General features: G+C 39.7%; 1 protein-coding gene and 1 long non-coding RNA gene across 2 annotated transcripts in view; one reads left to right on the top strand and one right to left on the bottom strand.

Moving 5' to 3' along the window:
- CCDC146 (coiled-coil domain containing 146) overlaps positions 1-24124 on the top strand; it is a 115971-nt gene that overhangs the window by 80880 nt on the left and 10967 nt on the right. Inside the window, exons 5-15 of the mRNA XM_081800657.1 lie at positions 3908-3965; positions 5764-5940; positions 7845-7918; positions 8816-9043; positions 10135-10321; positions 16510-16605; positions 17193-17363; positions 18726-18814; positions 18905-19069; positions 21869-22093; positions 23685-23913. Coding sequence (XP_081656783.1) covers positions 3908-3965; positions 5764-5940; positions 7845-7918; positions 8816-9043; positions 10135-10321; positions 16510-16605; positions 17193-17363; positions 18726-18814; positions 18905-19069; positions 21869-22093; positions 23685-23913 — 1699 coding nt within the window. The remainder of the gene's footprint in view (positions 1-3907; positions 3966-5763; positions 5941-7844; positions 7919-8815; positions 9044-10134; positions 10322-16509; positions 16606-17192; positions 17364-18725; positions 18815-18904; positions 19070-21868; positions 22094-23684; positions 23914-24124) is intronic.
- On the bottom strand, positions 1578-21570 carry LOC145716591 (uncharacterized). Its single transcript, XR_014139388.1, has 3 exons — positions 21341-21570; positions 2944-3102; positions 1578-2161 (listed from the first exon to the last, which is right to left on the bottom strand). It is a non-coding gene; the product is annotated as an uncharacterized LOC145716591 (long non-coding RNA).

Here is a 24124-nt window from a genome sequence, read left to right as displayed (position 1 = left end):
CAACAACCACAACCCTTGCTTTTAGGTATAGACAGGCAAATTGTTCACTGAGTTACTTGGGATAGGGAGGGGACCGTGCATAGTGACCTACAGTGAACAAAAACATTCAGGACGCACATTTGCAGAAATGTTTAGTGTGTATTGTTTTTGGATTTGTAACACATAATATTCTAGCTTGAGCAGACTCCCTCACAGTTTCAAATATTACTAGCTCAAGAATTAACAAACTTAGTTTCATAAAAATAATGGTGATTCCAAAAGGAATACCAGGAAAGAATTATAGGCTATATTTCATTGGTTTTAATATATTTTATATTACATGATACAGAAACAAATTCACTCAATACTCCCTCCCCAGGAAAAAAGTAGATATTTCCATCCCCACCTAAAAATAAAGAAACTAAGCCAGTGAGAGAAAACCATTCATCTGAATATACAGATGATATTTTTCAGGTCAGCACAACAAACTCATTTTATTCAGGATCTAAATAATAGAAGCCCTAATAACTAGCACCCTTCCACCCCAATATCTTTAGGAACTTCTGAATCATTGGCAACTACGAAGAATAATATATTGTTCAAATGCTCTAGAGAAAAAAATTTTACTCTGTAATTTGGTTGATTTTCTCATGTTGTCACACAATATAAACTCTTTAATAAATGTGAATGGTGAGTATAATTACGTGGTCGGTTAATAATTAAATCTGTCACCATAGTTTTGGTTTTGAGATTAATATTGATCTCTTGAATATGCAGTTTAGGAAAGAATATATAACCTTCTTAAGTAAGTTAAATAAATATTACAAATAAATAATGAAATAAATACTATTGAGAACTTGTTTTTGAAACAAAGTAGAAGTCATTATCGTTCTAAAAACATTCTCTGAAAAGATTTTCCAATACTCTTTTCAGCCTTTTCCCTGCCTTCCCTCGGTTTCCTTTCGGGGCTTCTCTGCTTTCTAATAATTCCTCAGATCTGGACAGCAAATAAACTGTGTCTCTCATGCTAAATGTGATGCATTCTGACAGGTCTCAGCCCTGGTCATTTGTCACTGTCTGTCATGAGTGGGGACGTGGAGACTGGGGACACTCGTGCTGCACATGTGCAGGACTATCCTGGGATCCTGCCCGTAGTGACTCTTTATTCTTCCTAGCTGATTCCCACCATCCCTGTGCTGTCATCCAGGGCTCAGTAGCTGTTCTCCATTCTTTGTCCGGTAGTAATAGCAAAGTTGGAACCAAGAAACAAACAGATCTGGCAAGAAAGGAACAGAGGGCATATTTTAGCAATGCATCTGGAATTCCAGAATGTTAGCTATGACCGAGGGGCATCCAGGTCATCAGGATTAGTAAGGAAATACTCACAGCTGGAACAGATTTTACTTTCTAAACACTTTTTTAAAAACCTTTCCTGCTCTCCCCGTGGAAACCGAGAACAGAATGAGCTTAGAACAGGTTTTGCAGGGTGTAGTCTTCATAACTGAAAAAGGAGCACCTGAGAAACTTGTTTAAAAGGCAGATCCAACCCTAAAACTAATGACTCCCAATTTCTGTCCAAGCCTCCCACCCCAGGCAATGTGTGAATGTTTTACAAGCTCCCTCTGTGATTCTGGGACATGTCAAACTTTAACAACTGTCGGCCCCAAAAGTGGTTCTCAGCCCTGACTACACATTAGAATCACTTCAATCTTCCCTCAGTGACCAACCGTCTATGCTTCAGCACCTCCTGACGGGAGCGCACAGCCTCCCACAGCAGCCCATTCCGGCTTTGGACCACGTGACTCTTAGATGTTTATTGCTCGTACTGGTTCAAAAACCTACCTCTTGCGATTTCCACCCACTCAGGCTGTTTCTACTATGGGTGGTGGAAGATGCCTCTTGCACATGACAACATACAGGACTTCTGTACTGTCTCTTCACCCACGAGTCCTTAAAACCAAAACCCTTTGATGACATGGTTTCAGTTAGGACTCTCTTGCTGCAGAAAAGAAATGAATCCCTGGAGGAATTTTGACCCTGAAGCACCCCTTAGCCAGGAAAGCAGGAAGTGTCAGGCAAATTTAAACTTTAATGTCAATTTAAAAGGTTAGGAGTTAATATATATCAAGAGGCACAAAAGTGGTTTTCCTTTATTTCAGTAACGCCATGCAAAAAGGAGACTCTAAAAGGAAAAAAAAAAAAAAGAATGCATAAGGATATTTCCTACATTATTACTTTTTAAAAGTGAAAAACTGAAAGCAATCTAAATTCTTTTTTTTAAAGATTTTTATTTATTTGAGAGATCTAAATTCTAAAAAAATAATGGAATATTTAAAATAATAATGTATTCCAGAGGCTGGCAGCTTGGTATTGAGTCAGAGCTAGGTTTCTAGGTTTGAATGTCAGTTCAGCCTTGACTGTGTGACTTTGGAAAACGTGCTCAGCTCCTGTTTCTTCATTTGCACAATGAAGAAAATGATACCTACTTGATAAGTTCTGAAGTTTAGAAATGATGCATGTAAATTACCTGATATAGGGACAGTGAAAGATAGATGATATTTAGGATTATTTTATTATGTGACATCCACCCACTAGGGAACTTTGAAACTATTAAATTGTTAATTACGAAGTCTGAAGATATTTTTAATTGGGAAGATATTTTTAATTACATGTTGGGTAAAAATGGATTCAATCATATGTACACATTTTGTATACTATTATTAAAAGATAAAAGAAAAGTAACAATGATCAACTGTGTGTGATGGGGATGGGATTATGAATGATATATTTCTCTATAAATAGGAAAATATGCGTCCTTTAAAGGAAAAAAATCAGTTTTTCTTAATAAAAAACGCATGATAGAAATGTAACTAGTTTAAAATGTCCTAAAGAATTAGCCATCTTATGTTTGCTTAAAGAAAAGATCATCTTATACTTATTTAAAGTAAAGGCTGTGAGTCTTACCTTGTGGGAAAGCTTCATGTCACCATTTTTCCAACTCGGACATTAAGGCGGCCTTTACAACCAAAATATGGCAGCACACTACCACCCCCTCGTGGCAGCCTGGGTGAGGTGTAGGATCAACAGGTTGGAAGTAGACTATCGTCATTTTGTAGGCAAGCTCTAAATGCAAAGGCATACGTATTCAAAACTCTGAAAGTTCAACTTCAGCTTGTGGCCCAGACAGATGACTTATATTAAATTCCATGTGGCACATACTTCTTACACTAACCTTAGTTTACATTATTGCAAATAAAAATTCATAAAAAGGAAACCTGGTGTGCATGCACCTTTAGCTCCAAGTTCCCAGACCTACTGGCTAGCGAGATCTCCTTATTTGATGGAGCCAATGGAAGGCACTGCAGTAATCCAGGCAGGCACTGGTTCATTGCAAATAGTATAAAAAAAGAAAAGGCCCAGGGGCGCCTGGGTAGCTCAGATGGTTGAACGTCTGCCTTCGGCTCAGGTCATGATCCCAGGGTCCTGGGATCAAGTCCCACATCAGGCTCCCTGCTGTGTGGGGAGCCTGCTTCTCCCTCTGCCTCTCTCTCTGACTCTCATGAATAAATAAAACATTTAAAAAAATAAATAAACAAGGTCTTTATTTAAAAAAAAAAAAAAGAAAGAAAAGGCCCAGAGCCTGCCTGGAAGGGGTCAGAATCTAGGGAGGAGGTCGTGCTACCAAGTAGCTATAATGTGATGAGATAACTGTTCTAATGCGTGAGTGTACACAGTGTTGTGGGAGGACTGGGGAGGAAGCACCTAACTGGGAGTCATGGAAGCCATCACAAAGAATGGCCACCAGGTTACCTGGCAAACAAACATGGGAGGCACATTCTAAGAGAAAGCAGAAAGTTATTACTGCAGAAATGGCTTACTCTTTTGTACATTGTCAAACTTGTTGGTTTTTGTTTTTGTTTTTTTACAGCTTAACAGAAGAAAAAACCCTCATAATAAAGGAATTTGAGAAGATACCTAAGCCAGGAGTAAGTCTTAGATGGTCTACAGTTTGTTAAATACAACTGGATTCAAACATCCCTTTTGATAAATAATGTTTATCACAACAACCATACCCTGAGACATTTGAAAGATCCAAGAGTCTTAAGTTGAATAATGCTGAAAGGAATAACTTCTGGAATACACACAGTGATGCCTATTACAGGCTTAGCTATTTGGCATCTAGTTTAGGTTGTGTTTAGTTGGACACTATCTGCTTTGTTTTTAGGAAAAAAAAAAAGGATCTGTGGTTGGCATGTAAAAACATTATTTTTGCATAGTTGTTACCCTCAGAGCTTCCTGAACATCTCAAGCTTACTATGAGAAATTTTCAGGAAGGAGATGTATCACTAACTATTCCTGCATCACAAAGTGCCCCAGAACTGAGTGGCTTAAAGCAGCCAACATGTCTTTTTTTTTTTTTTTTTCTCTCACAGTTTTGAGTTCCTCTGGTCTGAGCTGGTTCATTTGGGGCTGGATGGTCTAGGATGGCTTCATTAGTGTGTCGGCCAGTTGGCAGGCTAGTTGGTCTAAGATCATATGTCACCAGTTAGTCATATAATGGTGGGTTTCCAGCCTCAAGAAAGAGACAGACAGCCTCAAGTAATGGCAAACCCCAACACACAAGACTTTTCAAGCCTCTGCTTTTGGAATATTTCATTGGTCCAAGCAAGTCACACGGCTAAGTCTAAACTCAAGGGGTAGAGAAGCAGGCTCTACCTCGTAATGAGAAGAATGACAAATACCCACAGTAACAGGAGGAATTTGAGTCCATTTTTCGTGATCTATCACACAAAGTAAATAGAAATGTCATTACACTTTGCACTGTTGTCCTCTTCTGAACAGTTATATTTCAAAAGTGTGTTGTTGGTGTTTTAACTCCAAGGCACAAAAACCTGTTTAGCATAGAGTAAAATACTACTTGTTACATGTGTGTGTTTGTATATGTAATATATCTATATATCTATATAATATATATAAGATATACACTATAAGTACACCTCTCATTTACCACACAGATTTTATGGGAAAAAGCATTCTGAATTTTAGTTCCAGATCATAGGCTCACCAATTTAACCCTTTCCCAGCAGCAGTGGGGTAGGGAGAGATGCAGAAAGCCCAGAGCAAGCTAAATGGATCCATTCACTCAGTCACTGATAATGTGGAGATTTTCTGAGTGTAAGCCTTCTCTCCTATGAGCCACACAGTCTCCAAATAATCAGTCAAGGGAACAAAGATGTGTTATGAGTCTGGGGTGGAGGGTCTTTGGGGAGAATATGAATGAGTTAGAGAAGTAATACCAATAAGAAAGTGGGGGATTAAGGAGCACAAAGGGTTGGGTTTTCCAAATATGAACTCCCTAGTCTTTAATTCTCATGTGTGACTCAGGTTAACCATAAGCCCAATAGTCAAAGATTATTTGCATCTGATGTCAAATCACAAAGCTACTAGAAAATAGGCTGGAAATTTTCACTCACGTTTTTTGGGTATGAAATAAAAATTAACTCAAAAAGGACACATTTAAAATACAGGATAGAAAGGAAGACTAGTAAAAAAAAATACAAGTATGAATCTTATGCAAAATGTTTAATACATGTCATACTACGGTGATGCCTTTATCGAAGATGTCAGAAATCATTACTGTATTTAACTTTGTAAGAAATCATTCGTGAAGCTCAAAACAAATATAATAAAAACGGTGAGTAAAATTATTTTTAATGTGATTTTTGGGCAGACAGATACTTGCTCAGGCTCTATATAACCTGATAATTTTCATGACTTTTAAAGGAAATGGAGAAGAAGACGAGACTATTGAGAGAAAGCACTGAGGAATTACGTAAGGAAATAATGCAGAAGAAACTGGAAATCAAAAATTTACGGGAGGATTTGACATCTAAGCAAAAGCAATTACTAAAGGAGCAGAAGGAACTAGAAGAACTGTTGGAATATCAGGTCAACCTAAAGGTGTGCTACTTACAATTCATAAATGCTTAAGCATTGTGCCCACGTGGACGTAAAGATGCATCATTATCAAGACTAACCATGCAGGTTTGACAAAGAGGGGTAGCATCAAACAAACTGAAGTGTTTAGTGTTGTGACTGATCCAATCAAACTACACCGGGCTCTGGGAATTCACAGAAGACTTGAGAGTGTTTGGTAGTCCCTCCCTAATGTGGAACCCTTGACCCAGGGAAAAGACCTCTCTAGACCTCACCAAGCATTTTCAGCATTAGCACTGAATGTCACAAACACAATCACTTCTTTGAAGAGCAACCAGATGTCCTAACCTCTTAATTATATTTGTATAACTTTATCCTTGTCTGTTTGATTCCACTCTACTTCCTTCTCCCCATGAAAGTGATGAAGACTTTGCTTATGCATTTATGTTTTAGGAGATAATTAAAATTCATTTTACTTTGAAATATATATATATATATCTCAAAAATGATTTAAATAACCTAGAGTTATTTTAAAAACAACAACATCTGAGACTCATTGGCTTAAAGGACAATTATGATTCACTTTAACCTCTTTTTCCTTAAGGGTCTTAGAGCAGTCAAACAAGACAGACCCAGCTGCTACCTGGAATGGAGGACCTGAGCAGAGACAGATTTACGAGGAGCCCAACAAAGCTAAAGCTTCAGGCCCCTCACTTCCATGAACCTCTTCCAAGGCCCTGTGCCTATTTAGCATTTGTAATTTTTTATTCTTTTTCTTAAAGAGGCCCCCCCAACAAATCCTAAGAGTCTTAGCCTTACAAAACTTGGATCTGCCCCAGGACTGAGCAAGATCCCAAGGAGAAATGCACTACACTGCCATGATGTGTACAACCTTCATGTATGTGTGTTACCCCAGGCACCAAAGTCCAGTGTGATCCCAGGCAGAAACGGCTGTTCCAGAACCCCTGCCATGTTCATAAGCTGCTTGAGGCTAAAACTAAACCTTCTGTGAGCCCACAGAGCATAGTGGAAAGTGGTACTAGACAAAGTTAGCTTCTGATCTTGGCCTTACCACTTCCTAGTTGTATGACTTTGGGAACATCATTTAAATTCTCTCTACATGAGTCTTAGGCAGGGTTCCCTAGAAGTAGAGCTTCTAATATTCAGACAAGTATTCGTGGAGGGAGGGCACTAAGGAGAATCTGATAGGAGAGGGAGGAAAGTAGCACAGAGTTGGGAAGGAGCTGGGCCAAAATGTGTTTTCAGGAGAACTCTAGTCTCAACCTGATCCCATGCGGAACTCTAGACCATGAATGCCACCCAGAGGCAAAGGGGATGGGCTGTTATATCACCACATCCATTAGTCATTGGTCACAGAGGGCTGCCCTCTTCCCTTTACTCCCGATAAAGACAGCTCTTCTCAGCCAGTGGCGAGTAGAAGAGAGGAGAGGAGAATAAGCATGGGCTGTTAGCAGCCAACCCCTGAGGATGGGCATATAGCCATAAAGGGAACAAACAGCATTTGTTACACTCAGCTACCTCCTCTTTTTTTTTTTTTTTTAAGATTTTATTTATTTTGAGAGAGAGACAGAGCATGAGCGAGGGTGAGGGGCAAAGGGAGAAGCGGACTCCCTGATGCAGGGCTTGATCCCAGGACCCCGAGATCATGACCTAAGCCGAAGGCAGTTGCTTAACCGACTGAGCCACCCAGGTGCCCCAGCTACCTCCTCTTTAAACTGGTAACAACCTTAACTATCTTATAAGGTCTCTATGAGTATTAAGTGAAATAATTAAAGCACCCTGCACAGTACAGGACAGATAGCAGGAATTCTGTACATTGTAGTCCTCTCCTCTCCATTTAATTTTCTTGTCTTAACTACTTCTGGTCTAAGACTACATAATTTAACATGGTTCCATTTCTTTACTAGGATGAAGTGGTCCACCATCAAACTGTTCCTGTACAAATTGGAAAAGAGATAGAAAAAACAACACGCAAAAAAGTGTATGATTTAATATTATTTTTAGGCTCTCCCAACCCGCTCTCCCCCCAAGTTATGTGTGCATGCTAAAACAGGAATATTATCCATTGAACACATCAAATTACTATCATAACCTTCAAAATATCTGCATTTGGCCCTGTCTAGGTTGTGTGTATCAAGTTCATTAGAAGAAAGTAATGCAGTATATTACTATCACTCATAACAGTTATGTCTTAATTTGGGGACAATATTCTCTTTCCAATTTATAAATCGAATCTGTGTGGAGAACTCCAACAGACTTTAACAGAGCTATGCAAGAGATTAATTATTTGAACTAGGCTAAATTTCATGGTCTAGAAGTGTGTCAGCCAGCCAGAAGCCTAAAGCCCAGATGACAGCAACTCTTTACTTTGCCAACTATTCACATGGGGGAACACCCCTGAACATTCAGGGTAAACTTGGAGGCAGAAATCATGAAGGAAATTCTCAAGGTTTAGAGGAACCCAAAAAGATAAAGATAAGTGAAGATACGAAAATTCTGGAGAAACAATATGATTGCTCTGGTGAGGAGGGAAAAAAAGCAGGCATTAGTAACAGTTCTAAAAACCACATCATCACCACCAAAGTTGAGAGATTCAGGGAGGCTGGTCAGGATAAGGGTAGACCCCAGGTGATGCCGCATGGGGGGATCTGGGGAGAAAGTGAGGAGGCAGGACAAATCACTGCCCTCATTGGCACTCAGAGGAGATACCCCCCAATCCCCCACCCACCTGTGATCTTCACCCCACCTTTGAATTCATCACTAGCTCTTCTGTTGCCTTTTCAGGAAGTAAAATAGGTAAAGACACCATGGGCTCAAACGTGTGTGTGTGTACACATATATGTATGTATGTGTACATGTATGTATGTATCCCCCACAGAGAAATGGAAAAGAAAAAAATCGTCTTGGAATATGAACTCAAAGAGCTAAATGACTTGCTAAAGAAAGTTGAAAACAAAATTAATTCTATAATGGAAGAGAAGGAGGATGTAATAAAGGAAGTTGAAGGCAAACGAGCCTTACTTGAAATCAAAGAACGAGAATATAACCAATTGGTCAAGCTCCTGGAATTAACCAGAGAGAATGAAGCAACTTCACTAACTGAAAGGTTAGTAGTATTTCTGTGTATCTATCATTTAAATTTTTCTTCAATTTATATTTGAGGATTCAACACATAATCTCAAACAGTTTTATGTTGAATCAATTAAATATTTTATAGATTTTTGAATAGATTTTTACCATTAATAAAAAATATTAGGGGCGCCTGGGTGGCTCAGATGGTTAAGCATCTGCCTTCGGCTCAGGTCATGATCCCAGGGTCCTGGGATCGAGTCCTGCATCGGCGGGCTCCCTGCTCAGAGGGGAGCCTGCTTCTCCCTCTGCCTCTCTCTCTCTCTCTCTCTTATGAATAAATAAATAAAATCTTAAAAAAAGATTTGAACCTAGAGCTATCCTTTAAAAATATATATATTTGGGCGCCTGGGTGGCTCAGTCGTTAAGCGTCTGCCTTCGGCTCAGGTCATGATCCCAGGGTCCTGGGACCGAGTCCCACATCGGGCTCCCTGCTCGGCAGGAAGCCCGCTTCTCCCTCTCCCACTCCCCCTGCTTGTGTTCCTGCTCTCGCTCTCTGTCAAATAAATAAATAAAATCTTTAAAAAAATAAAATAAAAAAAATAATAAAAATATATATATTAAATAAAGTATTTCCAAATATTTTTCCCAACCTTTACTCATCATTTTCCTCAATTTCCTATAACCAAATCTTAAGGACACAATGTATTGTATTTTTTTAAGTTTTTGAAATGTGCCTCTGAAAAGTGTATCACTGGAGTATGCTATAGTTGACGGATTTTTCCTAAAGATGAATGGTATTTTGGAGGTAATCATGACTTTTTCCTAATGGGAATAACTCTGTGGTGCAGTTCCCTGGGAAGGTGTTAATTCCTATTTTTAAATAAAATTTCAGCCTCTGAGCCTCTGTATCTGCTAAGCCACTATTCCATTTGCGTTTTTTATAAGACTGTGACTCTAAATGATGCCAACTTACAAACAAAGTTGCTTTTGGCATTATTTAAAATCTGATTCTCATATGATGATAGTTCTGTATGAATATGCTGAGCATGCTGTCTTGAAAAACATGAAGGGCAGTTGATGACAAGATGACAAATCACTTTCATTTTCTCTCTTTACCTGGAACAGAGGGATCTTAGATCTCAACTTACGAAACTGTCTCATTGATAAGCAGAACTACCATGATGAACTTTCTCGTAAGCAAAGAGAAAAAGAACGAGATTTTCGAAATTTAAAAAAGATGGAGCTACTCTTAAAAGTGTCCTGGGATGCACTCACTCAAACTCAAGCACTACATCAAAGGCTTCTATTAGAGGTGGGTGCTGTACATCACTTTTTGATTTTTCAAAATCAGTACTATCTTTTTGAAGTAAAATATTTTAAGAAGTTGTTTTTGCTATCAATAAAGAAAAGGAAATCAGAGAATGCTAATTTTAAAATGCATCAAACCCATCATAAAGGCTCTGTCTTATAATGTTTTTCAATCTCTTTTTGCGAACCCAAGGTTAGGGACACGTCTTGTTTGGATCAGGCATCAGCCTGGCCAGGGGAAGCAGTTAGGCCATCCAGTTCTGGAAGAGCTCAAGGGTTCACTACACAGGAGGACCAAGTGGACTGCTATCTTTACCAGTTGAAAGAGTCATATCCAGAATGATGTCACTGTAGACTGTAACAGTCAGGGACTAGATCAAATTATGTAAATATAGATGGTCAGTGAGCCTAGACCTCAAACTAGCTAAGGGCCATCAGAACCCAGGCTACCTGGCTAATTCTGTGCAGTATCAGGGATGTACTCCAGTCAGAGGATGCTCAAGATAGCTATTATCTTCTTAATACTGTTTTGGTTCTCTCTCTCCCCACTCACGTGGCACTCCCTGTGCTAACTGACCAAGCACTGCTGAAAGGCGTAAATTCTTGAGAGGACTGCATCCTTTGGTGGAAAACAGATCAATCTCTGAGATGAAGCTGCTGGATGTATAAAAACCATACCCATTCTCTTTAGCACTGTCATGCTCTGTGACCTTATGGAGGTTCAAGACCTCTGAAATTTTAACAGGAGTTTCCAACTGTGGTAGACACTTCTGATCCTAACCTACGCCTAGTTCTCCTCTTCTTCTGGGCATATAGGAAGTGTCTACTTTCTTGCATCTTTGCAGTTGAGCAGAGTCACATGACTAGTTCTGGCCAATGGATTGTGGACAGAAGTGACACATTATCTGATTGCCAGTGTGAGACCTCTAGCTCTTTTCCCTCTCCTACTGCAGTTGTAGAAGTACATGATGATATGGAAGTGCTGTAAAATGGAAGCATCCCAAATGCCGAGCCAGTAGTTGTCTTGGGCAATTGCCTTGACTGGCCACAGGCTTTGGCAGAGCAAGAAATAAGTCTTCATGGTTTGGAGCCATGATAGTTGGGGATTGTTTATTTCTGTAGCATAACCTAGCTTCTTCTGACTGAAACACCAATCTTTAGCAAGGTGTGGACAAAACTGATTAGGGTTAGGATGTGACAAATGACCGTCCTGCGGTCAGATGGCACTCACAAACATTTTTTTTTTTTAATCTCAGTGGGGCAAAATGTGCCCCACTGCAAAACAAAAACACATGATTCTGTTGCAGTAAACATCCCAATTATTTGATATCAAAAGAACCTCAGTTTTTGCAAAAACAAAAAGAAGAGTTATTTATGTTTCTCTTTACCTCTAATATTTTTATTACAGTTCCAGCAGGTAGGTTAATTCCTTTATCACTGTGAAATCTCTTTAACTTTAGAAATGCTTTTTGCCTTAAAAGCTTACTTTGTCTGCTATTAGGACAATGTAAGTTATACTAGCTTTTTTTGGTTAGATTTTGCATGGTATTTCCTTTTCCATCCATTCACTTTCACTCTTTCTGTGTCCTTACTTAGATGTCTTTTATATGCAGCACATACTTTTTAATATCTGGTCTGAAAATTTCTACCTTTTAGTTCTTGTATTTAGTCCAAAAACATTTAATGTGATTATGGATCTTCTTGGGCTCATTTCTACCATATTACTATTGCTTTCTCTTTGTCCCATATCTTTTATGTTCCATTTTCCCTCCTGTTGTTCCTTCTTTTGGATGAATCAAACAGATGAATCATCCTATTTCTATTTTCAGTTGTTCTATTTCCCCCATTTTAGGTATGTTTTAGTTAGTTTTCCTTCTCTTTCCATTCTTTGGCCTAAAGTGGTTAGCCTAAAGATTACAACATTCATCCTTGACTTTACTTAGAGTCCATATAGATTAATAATTTACTGCTTCCCAGACAGTGCTAGAACCTTTGAAGACTTCAACTCTATTTACCTTTGCAACTCTTATGCCTTCAAACATATTTTTAAATCCAACTTTTCAAGTTATTCTTTTTTTTTTTAAGATTTATTTATTTATTTATTTGAGAGAGAGAATGAGATAGAGAGAGCATGAGAGGGGGGAGGGTCAGAGGGAGAAGCAGACTCCCCGCCGAGCAGGGAGCCCGATGCGGGACTCGATCCAGGGACTCCAGGATCATGACCTGAGCCGAAGGCAGTCGCTTAACCGACTGAGCCACCCAGGCGCCCCCAAGTTATTCTTGTTAGGAGCATTGGTTTACCACAAGCTATGCCATCTTAGCCCAGGTCCTAGCACATTACAGTGGTTAAATTGGAACTTTGGGCAAACACGGACCCTGTGGCTACCTCCTCATATTTAAGAGTGGGACACTTAAAGGCTAGTTGGGAGCTGTTTCTGATGATGAGGCTTTCCACTATAAATTGACCTGGCTGGACACAAATACATAAGGAACGGCCCTGACTCAAGGGGAGACTGTAGTAGAATGCTCACAAGTTGTTCAGATTTTAATAAATAGAAGCTATTTATGTTAGGACACTTCTAGTTGTTAAATTCACAAAAGAGTACCCATTGAACATAAAACTAACGGCAATGAAATGTATTAAAATCCTCCTCCTTCACTGGTTTCGTGAAAAATCTGTTTTGCCCTAGTGCAGTTTGTTTCAGTGAGAGCTATCTTCCTCTTTGACCTGATGGCTTATAATTAGCCCAGCCACAGTCCTAGGCTGGCTGGCAGTACTTGAAAATAGTCACTCCCAGCATGAGTGAACATTTCAGCCTTGCATGCGGTCCAAAAAGGAAAGAGATAAAAGGTAAGCATGAAGGGCTCCGGCTACTCTTCAGACTTCATTTCCCCCTAGAGACTGTTGTTTGATTCTCCTGTGGCTTTTGACTGTAGAGACTCCAGAAATTCAAGCCACAAACCTCATGAAAGTTTGAAATATTTTAGGAAAATATCAAAGCCTTAAAGAAACTGAGGTTCTTTTGATATCAAATAATTGGGATGTTTACTGCAACAGAATCATGTCTAACTTCTTAACTTTTATGAAAGTTACTGATGTTTATTCATGCATTTTAAATGTCTGGAAGAACAGACACTAAACTATTAACAGAGACTCCTGAGGAGTAGTATTTGAAGTGAAGGTAGGGAGCAGATGTTTAATTTCTTATTTTACACACTTTTTTTTTTTTTTTGTCTGGTTGCAATAAACACGTTTTTTTTCCTAAGTATGGAATGCGACTCTATAAAAATCCAAACAAAGAACGAAAATAAATAAGCTTACAAAATAAAATAAAATAAATAAGCTTACAAAATCTGCTGATATATGCAATTTGGGGCTCAAATGTAATGGTAAATATCTCAAGTCACCCCAGTATTAGAACTAGACTATAACTAGACTCAATTTGGCCAGAAGTAACAGAAATTCAATTACAGTGGCTTAAATAGGGGATTGTTTTATTCATATAATAAAAAGTCCAGAGGTGGGGCACCTGGGTGGCTCAGTTGTTAAGCGTCTGCCTTCAGGTCAGGTCGTGATCCCAGGGTCCTGGGATCGAGCCCCACATCGGGCTCCCTGCTCCACGGGAAGCCTGCTTCTCCTTCTCCCACTCCCCCTGCTTGTGTTCCCTCTCTCACTGTGTCTCTCTCTGTCAAATAAATAAAATTAAAAAAAAAAAAAAAAAAGTCCAGAGGTAGGCCCAGGATCCTCTTAGCTCTTTTTTCTGTCATCCTTAACGTGTATATTTTGTTTCGAAGCTCACAAGACCTTCCATCTTTAGGCATAAGATCACACAAAAGTGGGGAAGGGAGAGAATAAAAGGCATATGGTAGTTAACTTGGTTGACTCTGTCTTTTTAACAGGAAAACAGTCGCTGTCCCAGGAGTCTTATCCAGCAAACTTCCATTTACATTTCACTGGCCTGTCCTGGCTCATCTGGTCACTCCCAGCCAGAAAAGAGTCTGAGGAATCCTGGATATGCTGCAGCTATGAACAAAACTGGAGTTTTATTAGTAAAGGCAAAGTAGAGGGTGGATATTGGCTAGGCAACCAGCAGGCTCAGCTACCAATGGCCCACCTTGTTACTTCTTCCACAAACCAAGCATCCTTAGTTCCTGTCTGAAACTTGAGGATTGGGTTTATGGAGAATTAAGGAAGGTATCAGAGAAGTAGCTAGCCAGAACTCAGAAATAATACAATATATTGCAGTATTGTTTGTAATTCAAAACACTGGACCTAAATGTCTGAGACCTGAAACCAGGAAAATTTGTTAGGAGCCTTTCATTGACATGTAGCTAGTGAGTGTGCCCTCACCATATCTTCTGTAAAAACCTTGTAAGCTTCCCTGGTCCCAGTTAGCATTCCTATACAGATTTGCCTACACTTGGGAACAAAACATTTGGAGTAGCCCACTCCTGGACACCTGTGGCAGAGAAGTAGACAGGAACTGGGATGCTTGCTAGACTTGCTCTGCAATAATTAACTCTAATCTCCAGGAGAAATCAAACTCTTTCTTGCTGTCTTCTTCACTCTTCCATAAAATCTTCCCTGATTATTCAAGTCTACTTTGAGCTGACCTGCTCTAGCATTTATCTGTTCATCAAGATAAAAAGTCCTGTATATTGTTATATAGACTGCACAAGACCGTGTCTCATCTTTCTAATCCAGTGTGTACTTCTCAATAGCTAGGTCTCCATGGTAGGATGGAAGCCGGCCATCTTGGGCATCTGAGGGTGCAGAAGACACTAGTGAAAATGCCCAGGCTCATGGATGTTGGGACATTCAAAGACATGCTTTAGCTACTTTAAAAGAGCAACACAAATCTCAGAAAGAGTCTGTTAGGTGGCCTTTAAATCACTAAACAGTATGATTTTTCCTTCTTGAGACAAATTTTAACCAATATTCCACCTTGGTGCTGTCACAGGAGGAAATAAACTCTATCAGGTTGGAGTCATGTGCTTTTGGTATAAAGATCCAACTCTAGGGCGCCTGGGTGGCTCAGATGGTTAAGCGTCTGCTTTCAGCTCAGGTCATGATCCCAGGGTCCTGGGATCGAGTCCCGCATCAGGCTCCCTGCTCCTTGGGAGCCTGCTTCTCCCTCTGCCTCTCTCTCTCTCTCTCTGTCTCTCATGAATAAATAAATAAAATCTTTAAAAAAAAATAGAATTAAATTAAAAAAAAAAATCCAACTCTAAACTCTCTCTAAGTCAAGTATGTTGTCAGCACCCCAAGATAACCCTTCCTGTATTTGGATGCTGTTCCCCCCAGAAGCTGCCATGTGTTCTCCTCCTCTCTGCTCTCTTCTCCATCATGAAGAATCTGACAAGCTCATTCCTCACAAGGCAGCAAAGACTGATAGAATGAAACATTACTTTCTCCTAAGTACTTCAGCAGAGGACAAAGCACAAGCCAATACAATAGAACTGTAATGGTGGAATTGCAGGTATCAAAAAGTTAGGAGACTTTTCTTTTTGGTAAGAACTTCCCAGCTACTCATCAAACCACTACCTAAGAGTAGCCAAGTATTCTTACTGTTATTAATAAATAGTTCCTATTTTTTTAATCTATAGGATTTCATAAATGAATTCACATTTTATAAGCTTAATACACATCACTTGAACATGCATGTTTCTAAACATGCGTGAGGTAGAGGAGCAGTAAAATACAGTGTTAGGATCTCGGACCCTGAGTCTAACCACCTGAGTTTGCACCTGTACCATTGAGACAAGTTGCTCAAATGTCTTTGTTCCTCCTCCTCCTCATCTGTATAATGGCAGATAATAATCCTACCTATCTCAGAGGGTTATTGTAAGGATTAAATACGACCATACATATAAGCACTTAGAACCTTTCCTGACACATTGGCAATGCCCTATAATTGTTAGCAGCTATTATTAATAAGATTTCTTTTATTTCCAAATGAAGGAGAAATATAATAATTGCAATTGGTGAATTATAGATTTTTGGCAGGTTTTTATATTTTATATTTTAGTTTACCATGATTTTATAAAGAACATTCAGCATGAAAGGCAGTTCCTAAAAGATTGAGAATCATAATTTGCCCACCATTTGCAAAAGGCACACAATGGTGTTGACTACATGACATTGAAGATTTCATTCTTGTGTAAATGCCAGTTTTAAATTTTTACTTCCAGATGGAAGCTATCCCTAAAGATGATTCTATATTATCCGAGAGAAGGAGAGAACTCCACAAGGAAGTTGAAGTGGCTAAGAGGAATCTGGCCCAACAGGTCAATGTCAACTTTCATTTAAGCTTCTATCTAAGAAAGATTAATACAAAGTTGTGTTTTTAACTGTGTTCCACAAAACCTCAATAGGAGAGTCATCAAATAGAGTATGAGCCTACTTAATGTGTGTCTGTTTCTTCATCTCAGAGTCCACTCAAACCCCACGTTAAATTTGGGGGAAAAGGATGTGTTTGAACCAGCAAAAATTATACAAATTCATGAGATTTTAAAATAAAAGGGCTAATGATAATATAGTCAGATTAAAAATAAATGCTTTATTTCACCAATGTCTAATTTTAAATTTTCAAATTTTGTTTATTCAAGCCACTGTCAAAAACATGCTTTTATGTCTCTTTTTTTCTTAAAGTTACTTGAAAATACAGTCTGATTAAGAAAAACTTGCATCCCATTAAACATGTTATCATATTTGCATATTCTTTTACAAAATACTTGGACCTAAGGCAGTCAAGTTACTTTGTTTTACGCCCTAGTAAAATAAATTCTACATAGGAAATAAAAATTGTTAAGATACTGGCCCTAGTGTGTTTCTTCAAACAATTAAGTTATAAATATGTTGTGTTTTTCCAAAGAAAATCCTATCAGAAGCTGAGTCCAAGTTAGTGGAACAACAACTTGCAGAAGAAAACAAGCTTTTAAAGGAGCAAGAAAACATGCGAGAGCTTGTCTTCAACCTTGTCCGTATGACTCAGATCAAAATTGATGAGAAGGAGCAAAAATCCAAGGATTTCCTGAAAGCTCAGGTGACTGCATTTTTGTAACCATCCATTAATTGCCATAAGAGTTCAGGAGATCCTCAATTTTACACAGTGTCTGTTAGAAAGCTGTAATTGTATCCTTCAAGTTTGACTATACAGCTTCCCCAAACAAGACTCAATCATATACTGAAAAAATGGTTTCCGGGTTCAATTAGCAATAGTCAGCAATCTAGAGGAAAAACGAACCGGGTCAATGACAATGAGCAGAGGATTCGAGCACATGACAACTTCAGTAAGAATAAGGTAGGTGTCTCCGGGGGGACAGGGCTGACTGCTGTGCAGGCCGCAGATCTCTCAGATTCCCCACCAACTCACATGCCACTATGGTTTGTCCAAGAACAAGTCAAGAGCAGTAGCGTGAGACTGCTCTCCCTCCCAAGTTCTATCAAGCCAGCATTATTTAAACCAATGCTAGGATGCCCTTAGTTACTGCTCCATCCATGATTTTACCGGGCTCCCAACAAAGTACCAGAGTTGACCCAGTGCAACATCCCAAACCAAAAGAACAATGAAACCAACGGCAAAAACGACTCTGCTGCCATGCTAACTAAAACTCTAAAATCATTTTATTCCATGAAAGGATTATGTTCAGAGATTTCCTGTTAAAAATGAATATGATATGACATATTACTAAAAGAGAATACCGGGATTTACCGTGTGACCCAGATGGTGGCTGTTTGTTTGTTTTTTTTAAGATTATATTTATTTGAGAGAGAGAGAGAGAAAGAGAGAGGGAGAGGAGGAGCAGAGGGAGAGAGACAAGCAGACTAAGCCCTGAACACAGAGCCTGACATGGGGCTCAATCCCACAACCCTGAGATCATGACCCGAGCCGAAATCAAGAGTCGGACGATTAACCAATTGAGCCACCCAGATGCTCCAGATGTTGGCTGTTTCTGAGGGCAAACTTTGTTCTGAGCAAACTTTACCCGGGGTAGCATTTCTTCAGAAAAGCACCTTAAAAGCATGGCTTCAGTTTCTCACAAAACACCAAAAAGGGTTCCATTTGTAACATGTCAAAACTAACTACAAATCCTCTTCCCTCAGCTACCCTCCACAAACTCCTCACTTACCCAGCCCATCTATGCCATCCACACTCACTCTTAGGCTCTCCCAAAAGTTCCCCAAAGCCAACCTATACAGGCTCTTTTCATTCTCTTTTCTCTCTTTCTTGTCCTTAATTAATTCAGTTCAGCTGGCCAGTCAATTTTCCGATCTCTCCCTTACAGTTCCCCAATTACACAACGCAGCTAGGACAGGAATGAGATAGGGTGCAGCTGGGAGTATTCATATGTTGATGGAGATGAGCTTTTTATTTTTAATTTCACACATAACTTTCATATTTCAGCAAAAATATACCAACATTGTTAAGGAGATCAAAGCAAAGGATCTGGAAATCAGAATACACAAGAAGAAAAAACGTGAAATTCATCGGAGGTAAGAGAATTACATGATGATTTATCTTGTTACAGGTGGGGAAAAATGAGTTTTATTTCACAAGTTTCAAGAACACTTGTGTTTTCACAGACTCAAAGAGTTTGCTAAACTGTATGACACCATCCGAAATGAAAGAAACAAATTTGTTAACTTACTTCACAAAGCTCACCAGAAAGTAAATGAAATAAAAGAAAGACATAAGATGTCATTAAATGAACTGGAAATTTTAAGAAATAGTGCAGTTACTCAAGAAAGGTAAGTGTAATAATAACTACTGTCTTTTCAAAAGTTTCTCTTCTGATTCACTGAACTCTAAAGAGTAAAGTAGAAAATAACAGCCTTATTTTTTTTAAGTTTTTTTTTAAATTTATTTATTTGTGAGAGAGAGATAGAGAAGGAGCACGTATAAGTTGGGGGTAGGAGCAGAGGGAGAGGGAGAGGCAGACTCCCTGCTGAGCATGGAGCCCAATACGGGGCTCCATCCCAGGACCCTGAGATCATGACCTGAGCTGAAGGCAGATGCTTAACCAACTGAGCCAGCCAGGTGCCCCAGAAAATAATAGTCTCACAAAGCTAGAAGAGTCCTTGCTCAAAGATGCTTTACAAATGACAATCTAGGGGCACCTGGGTGGCTCAGTCGGTTAGGCGTCTGCCTTAGGCTCAGATCATGATCTCAGGGTCCGGGGATCGAGTCCCCCATTGGGCTCCCTGCTCAGCAGGGAGCCTGCTTCATCCTCTGCCTACCCCTCCCTTTGCTTCTGTGCACAGATGCGTGCTCTCTCTGACAAATAAAATCTTTAAAAAAAAAAAAGACAATCTAAGCATCTGAATGTGATTCTGTATGCTTCCACTGTTTGATAGCTATATTTTTAAGTGAACAAAAAACTATATACTATTTATTTTCATTTACCAAGTTAGAAAAGCACAAATTTGATAATTTGCATTTAAAATGAGAAGACAATCAAATGTTAATTAACCAGCATCCCCTGGTTATGGATTTGAAGCATCTAATGTGCTTGTAGGAGACAGTATAGCAAAGTGGTTAAGAGAGGTAGCTTTCTAGACTCCGATCCCAGCCCTGCAGTCCTAGCTGCATGACCTTGGGCAAGCTACCTTACTTTTCTGGGCTCACTTTTCTTACCTATAAAAATAGTCCTTATTTAGGGCACCTGGGTGGCTCACTAAGTTAAGCGTCTGACTTCGGCACAGGTCATAACCTCAGGGTCCTGGGATTGAGCTCCTTGTGGGACTCCATGCTCTGTGCTCACCAGAGAGTCTGCTTGTCCCCTTCCCTCTGCTCCTCCCCCTGCTCATGGTCTCTCTCTCTCTCTCAAATAAAATCTTTTAAAAAAAATAGTCCTTATTTTATAGGACTTTTTATCATGAAATTAATTAATCCATGTAAACATACTCAGAAGCATCTGGCAAATTATTGTTTATTAAATTTATTATTTACAATATGGTAAGATCTATTGGGCTCTCATTTATATTTAGTCCCTGATCTACTGAGTTTATACAACCTGAACTTTTTCTGGTGGCCATTATTGCCAGTTTCCTTTTATAAAGCTATACAAAATGGGCTATTGTGTGGGAAGTAGTAGAGGGGTAGGGATAGGGGGAGGGGATTGGTAGGAGTAGGAAAATCTAATTTCCAAACAGATTCTTATCCTACATGAAAGTAAAATATCACTTATAAAGGCCATGCATTCATTCAGCATTTATTGTGATGCTGTATTAAGTCAGGCACCACTTTAGGTCCAATGGACCTTATCAGATATAACCATCTCTGCGCTCAAGAGGGAAAGACAGAGCGGTAAATGAATTACTATAGTCTCTTGATTTGACAAAGTGGGGCAGCAAAGGCTTAGGGCACAAAAGGAAAGATGTCCTAGTCCAGAGGAGTGGGGAATCTGAGACTCTGGGAAGATTACAGAAACTCCTGAAGAGAATTATATGATGAATAACAATATTACTGCAGTAGTCCCCCTTATCTGTGAGGGATACATTCCAAGGCCCCCAGTGGATGCCTGAAACTGCAGATAGTACTGAACCCTATATATTCTAGGTTTTTCTTCCCTATACATACATACCTATGATAAAGTTTAATTTATAAATTAGGCACAGTAAGAGATTAACAACACTAATAAAATAGAACAATTATAGCAATATACAGTTGACCCTGGGTGCCAATCCCTGCATAACACTTAACTACTAATAACCTACTCTTGAGCAGATACCTTACCAATCACATAAACAGTTGACTAACAAATATTTTGCATGTTATATATACTGTATACTGTATTCTTACAATAAGGTAAGCTAGAGAAAAGAAAATGTTGAGAAAATCACAAAAAAGAGAAAATACATTTACAGTACTGTACTGTATTTATTAAAAAAAAATCACGGATAAGTGGACCCACACAGTTCAAAACTGTACTGTTCCACGGTCAGCCGTACTGTAATAAAAGTTTATGTAAATGTGGGCTCTCTTCCGGACCCTCATATAACTTATTGTACTGTACTCACCCTTCTTCTCGCGATCTTGTGAGGAGGCAAAACGCCGCGACAGCAAGCTGAAGTGAGGTGAAAGACGCAGGCGCGTTTGTGACGGAGCGTTAGGCTGCTGTTGACCTTCCAAAGAGTCGGAAGGAGGAGCATTTGCTTCCGGTGGACGGATTTCCGGGTGGCACATGAGGCTGCAGAAAGCGAAACTGTGGAAAAGGGGGGACTACTGTACTACTATTGTCATTTCAAGGGACATACTAAAGTGAGAGCTACTTGGATAGTTTCAGAAGTCTTCGTTATTTTTATTTATTTTTTTAAAGATTTTATTTATTTATTCATAAGAAACAGAGAGAGAGAGAGAGGCAGAGGGAGAAGCAGGCTCCCCAGTGAGCAGGGAGCCTGATGCAGGACTTGATCCCAGGACCCTGGGATCATGACCTGAGCCGAAGGCTGACACTTAACCATCTGAGCCACCCAGGCGCCCCGGAAGTCTTTATTTTTAAACTAAAGAAAATGATAATCTTTCCCGTTTTCCCCTTATTTTTAAAGAAAGTTACAAAATTCCATGCTGAAACATGCCAACAATGTCACTATCCGAGAAAGCATGCAAAATGATGTGTGCAAAATTGTAGCAAAACTTCAGGAAATGAAGGAGAAGAAGGAAACCCGGTTAAGTAACATTGACAGACTTGCCACTATGATCACAACAATTGAAGAGGAGATGGTGCAGCTTCGCAAGAGATACGAGAAAGCTGTTCAGCGTCGAAATGAAAGGTGAAAAACCAAGAACCTAATGTGAGAAACGAAACACCTGGAGATCCGATTTAGAAATGTTGCCCCTTCTCTAGAGACTTGACACTGGGGTGAGGGGCATTTGACATTCAGGTTTCATTATCCTTTTGCAGGGGCGTGGGGGGTGGGGGGGGGATGAGCTGTGTGTTTTGCCTGAAATAAGAAACTGTTCTTTTAAGAGACAGGCAAGAGTAGGGTTTAAGTCCGTTGCTTAAATATCAAAGTTCTTTCCCAGGCTACCAGTCAGGTTGCCTCCGATACCATCAAGTTATTTCAGTAGAATTGACATAAATAAGTCTTTGGATCTTGTATCCACTTTTGTGACAGATTGGTCTTAGTATGATATTTATTAAGCCATTCTCCCAGCTCATTTTCTCAGCAAGTAGGACCTCTCAGAAGAGCATTATTTCTTCCAGGCTACAATTATGTCATCAATCAATTACTACTGTAGCAGTTTTCCCAAGCTGCTCCTGCTAGAGAAATCTGGTCTGTGAAATTGTAGGGTCCTGTAGGAATTAAGTCTGGTATCATATCTTTTTCTTCCTTGTGGCTTTGGTTGTGGGCTGCTTCATCTAAAGCTGTGTGCTAAGCTTTGGACCCCCAAGTTACAAAAAGGTGGTAAAGCATTGCTCCTAGCTTGTTGTCAAGAGAAATGAGAGGATCACGAGAAGAGCCAATAAACAGCAAATGAGATGAAATGTAGAGTTAAGATTAAGCAAATGCAACTATGTGCGCTCATGTTTTAAGGGAGGAGAGAGAAAAAGAGATAAAAAGCAATTAAAGATGAACTCTGGGATAATTGATATGCAGAGTGTGGGAAGACTTCAGGGTGTGAAGACCACTAATTTTTCAAACTACTGGCAGGTGTTTTCTCTGGGGAAAAAAAAAAGTCCTCTTACATGGCTCCCGGCACAAAACAAAATTATTTAGGCAGTGTGTTCCCAAGCTCTGGTCAGACCTGTAGGGCTGGAATTGGAAAATTCTTGCTTTGTTTCTTTCCCACATTCTCCTCACATGGAGGGGTCTTTCCCCTGGCATGCTTACAAAGGACAGAATTTTGCCTGTTTATGGGGAAATTTGCATCAAAAATACTCAACTTTAAAAAGAACCTAATGGGCCTGGCAAGTTACATAGAATCACTGCAGAAACACATTCCCTGGCCCCCTGCCTGGGGACTTCTGGCCAGACCTCACTTGGCAAGTCTGGCCCCAAAAAAGGGTCTGCAGAAAATCAGATTATGAGGTCACTTTGCTCATGCCTGGGGAATGACATTTTTTCCCACCCTAGGGAAACCTTTGGGACTTGCAGAGATACTGTGACCAGCCAGCTGCATGATCGGCTAGCTCAGAGTCGAAATGCTAACCAGCCCTCCCTCTCCTATCCCCAGGAAAACAAAAAGTGTGCAGTTTAACTAGAAAGCCAAGAGTATATATCTATTGTCTTCTGGAATTATGTAATGTTGATACGTATTTTGCGCCCAGATCCAGAGGGAATCCCTGTGACTAGTAAAAAAAAAAAAAAAAAAAAGTGGTCTCAACACCCTCTTAGCCTCTGCCTCTCCTTTTGGCCATAGTGGCGTTCAGCTGATAGAACGGGAAGAGGAAGTGTGCATCTTCTATGAAAAAATAAATATCCAAGAAAAGATGAAGCTAAATGGAGAAATTGAAATACATGTCCTGGAAGAAAAGATCCGGTTCCTGAAACTGAAGATTGCTGAGAAACAAAGACAGATTCACGTGACCCAGAAATTACTGCCAACCAAGAGGGCCCTGGACGCCGACTTAGCAGTGCTCCAGATTCAGGTGGGGAAACGTTCATCAGACACTTCCTGGGGCCATTTGCTTTCCCTACCCCCTCCTTTATTGGTTTGAAGATTGTATTAAGTTCTTACATGTAAATTAAGCCATGCCCCACCTGGTACCTGTACAAACTCATGAGTTATATGTCTTCTTTAAAAATGTCACTGCTCCAGGGCACCTGGGTGGCTTAGTCGGTTGAGCGTCGGACTCTTGA

The sequence above is a fragment of the Leptonychotes weddellii genome, chromosome 12 (assembly GCF_054177405.1).
Source record: "Leptonychotes weddellii isolate Sample4059 chromosome 12, ASM5417740v2, whole genome shotgun sequence".
Lineage (NCBI taxonomy): Eukaryota > Metazoa > Chordata > Mammalia > Carnivora > Phocidae > Leptonychotes > Leptonychotes weddellii.
This window is presented reverse-complemented; position numbering and strand designations above follow the sequence as displayed.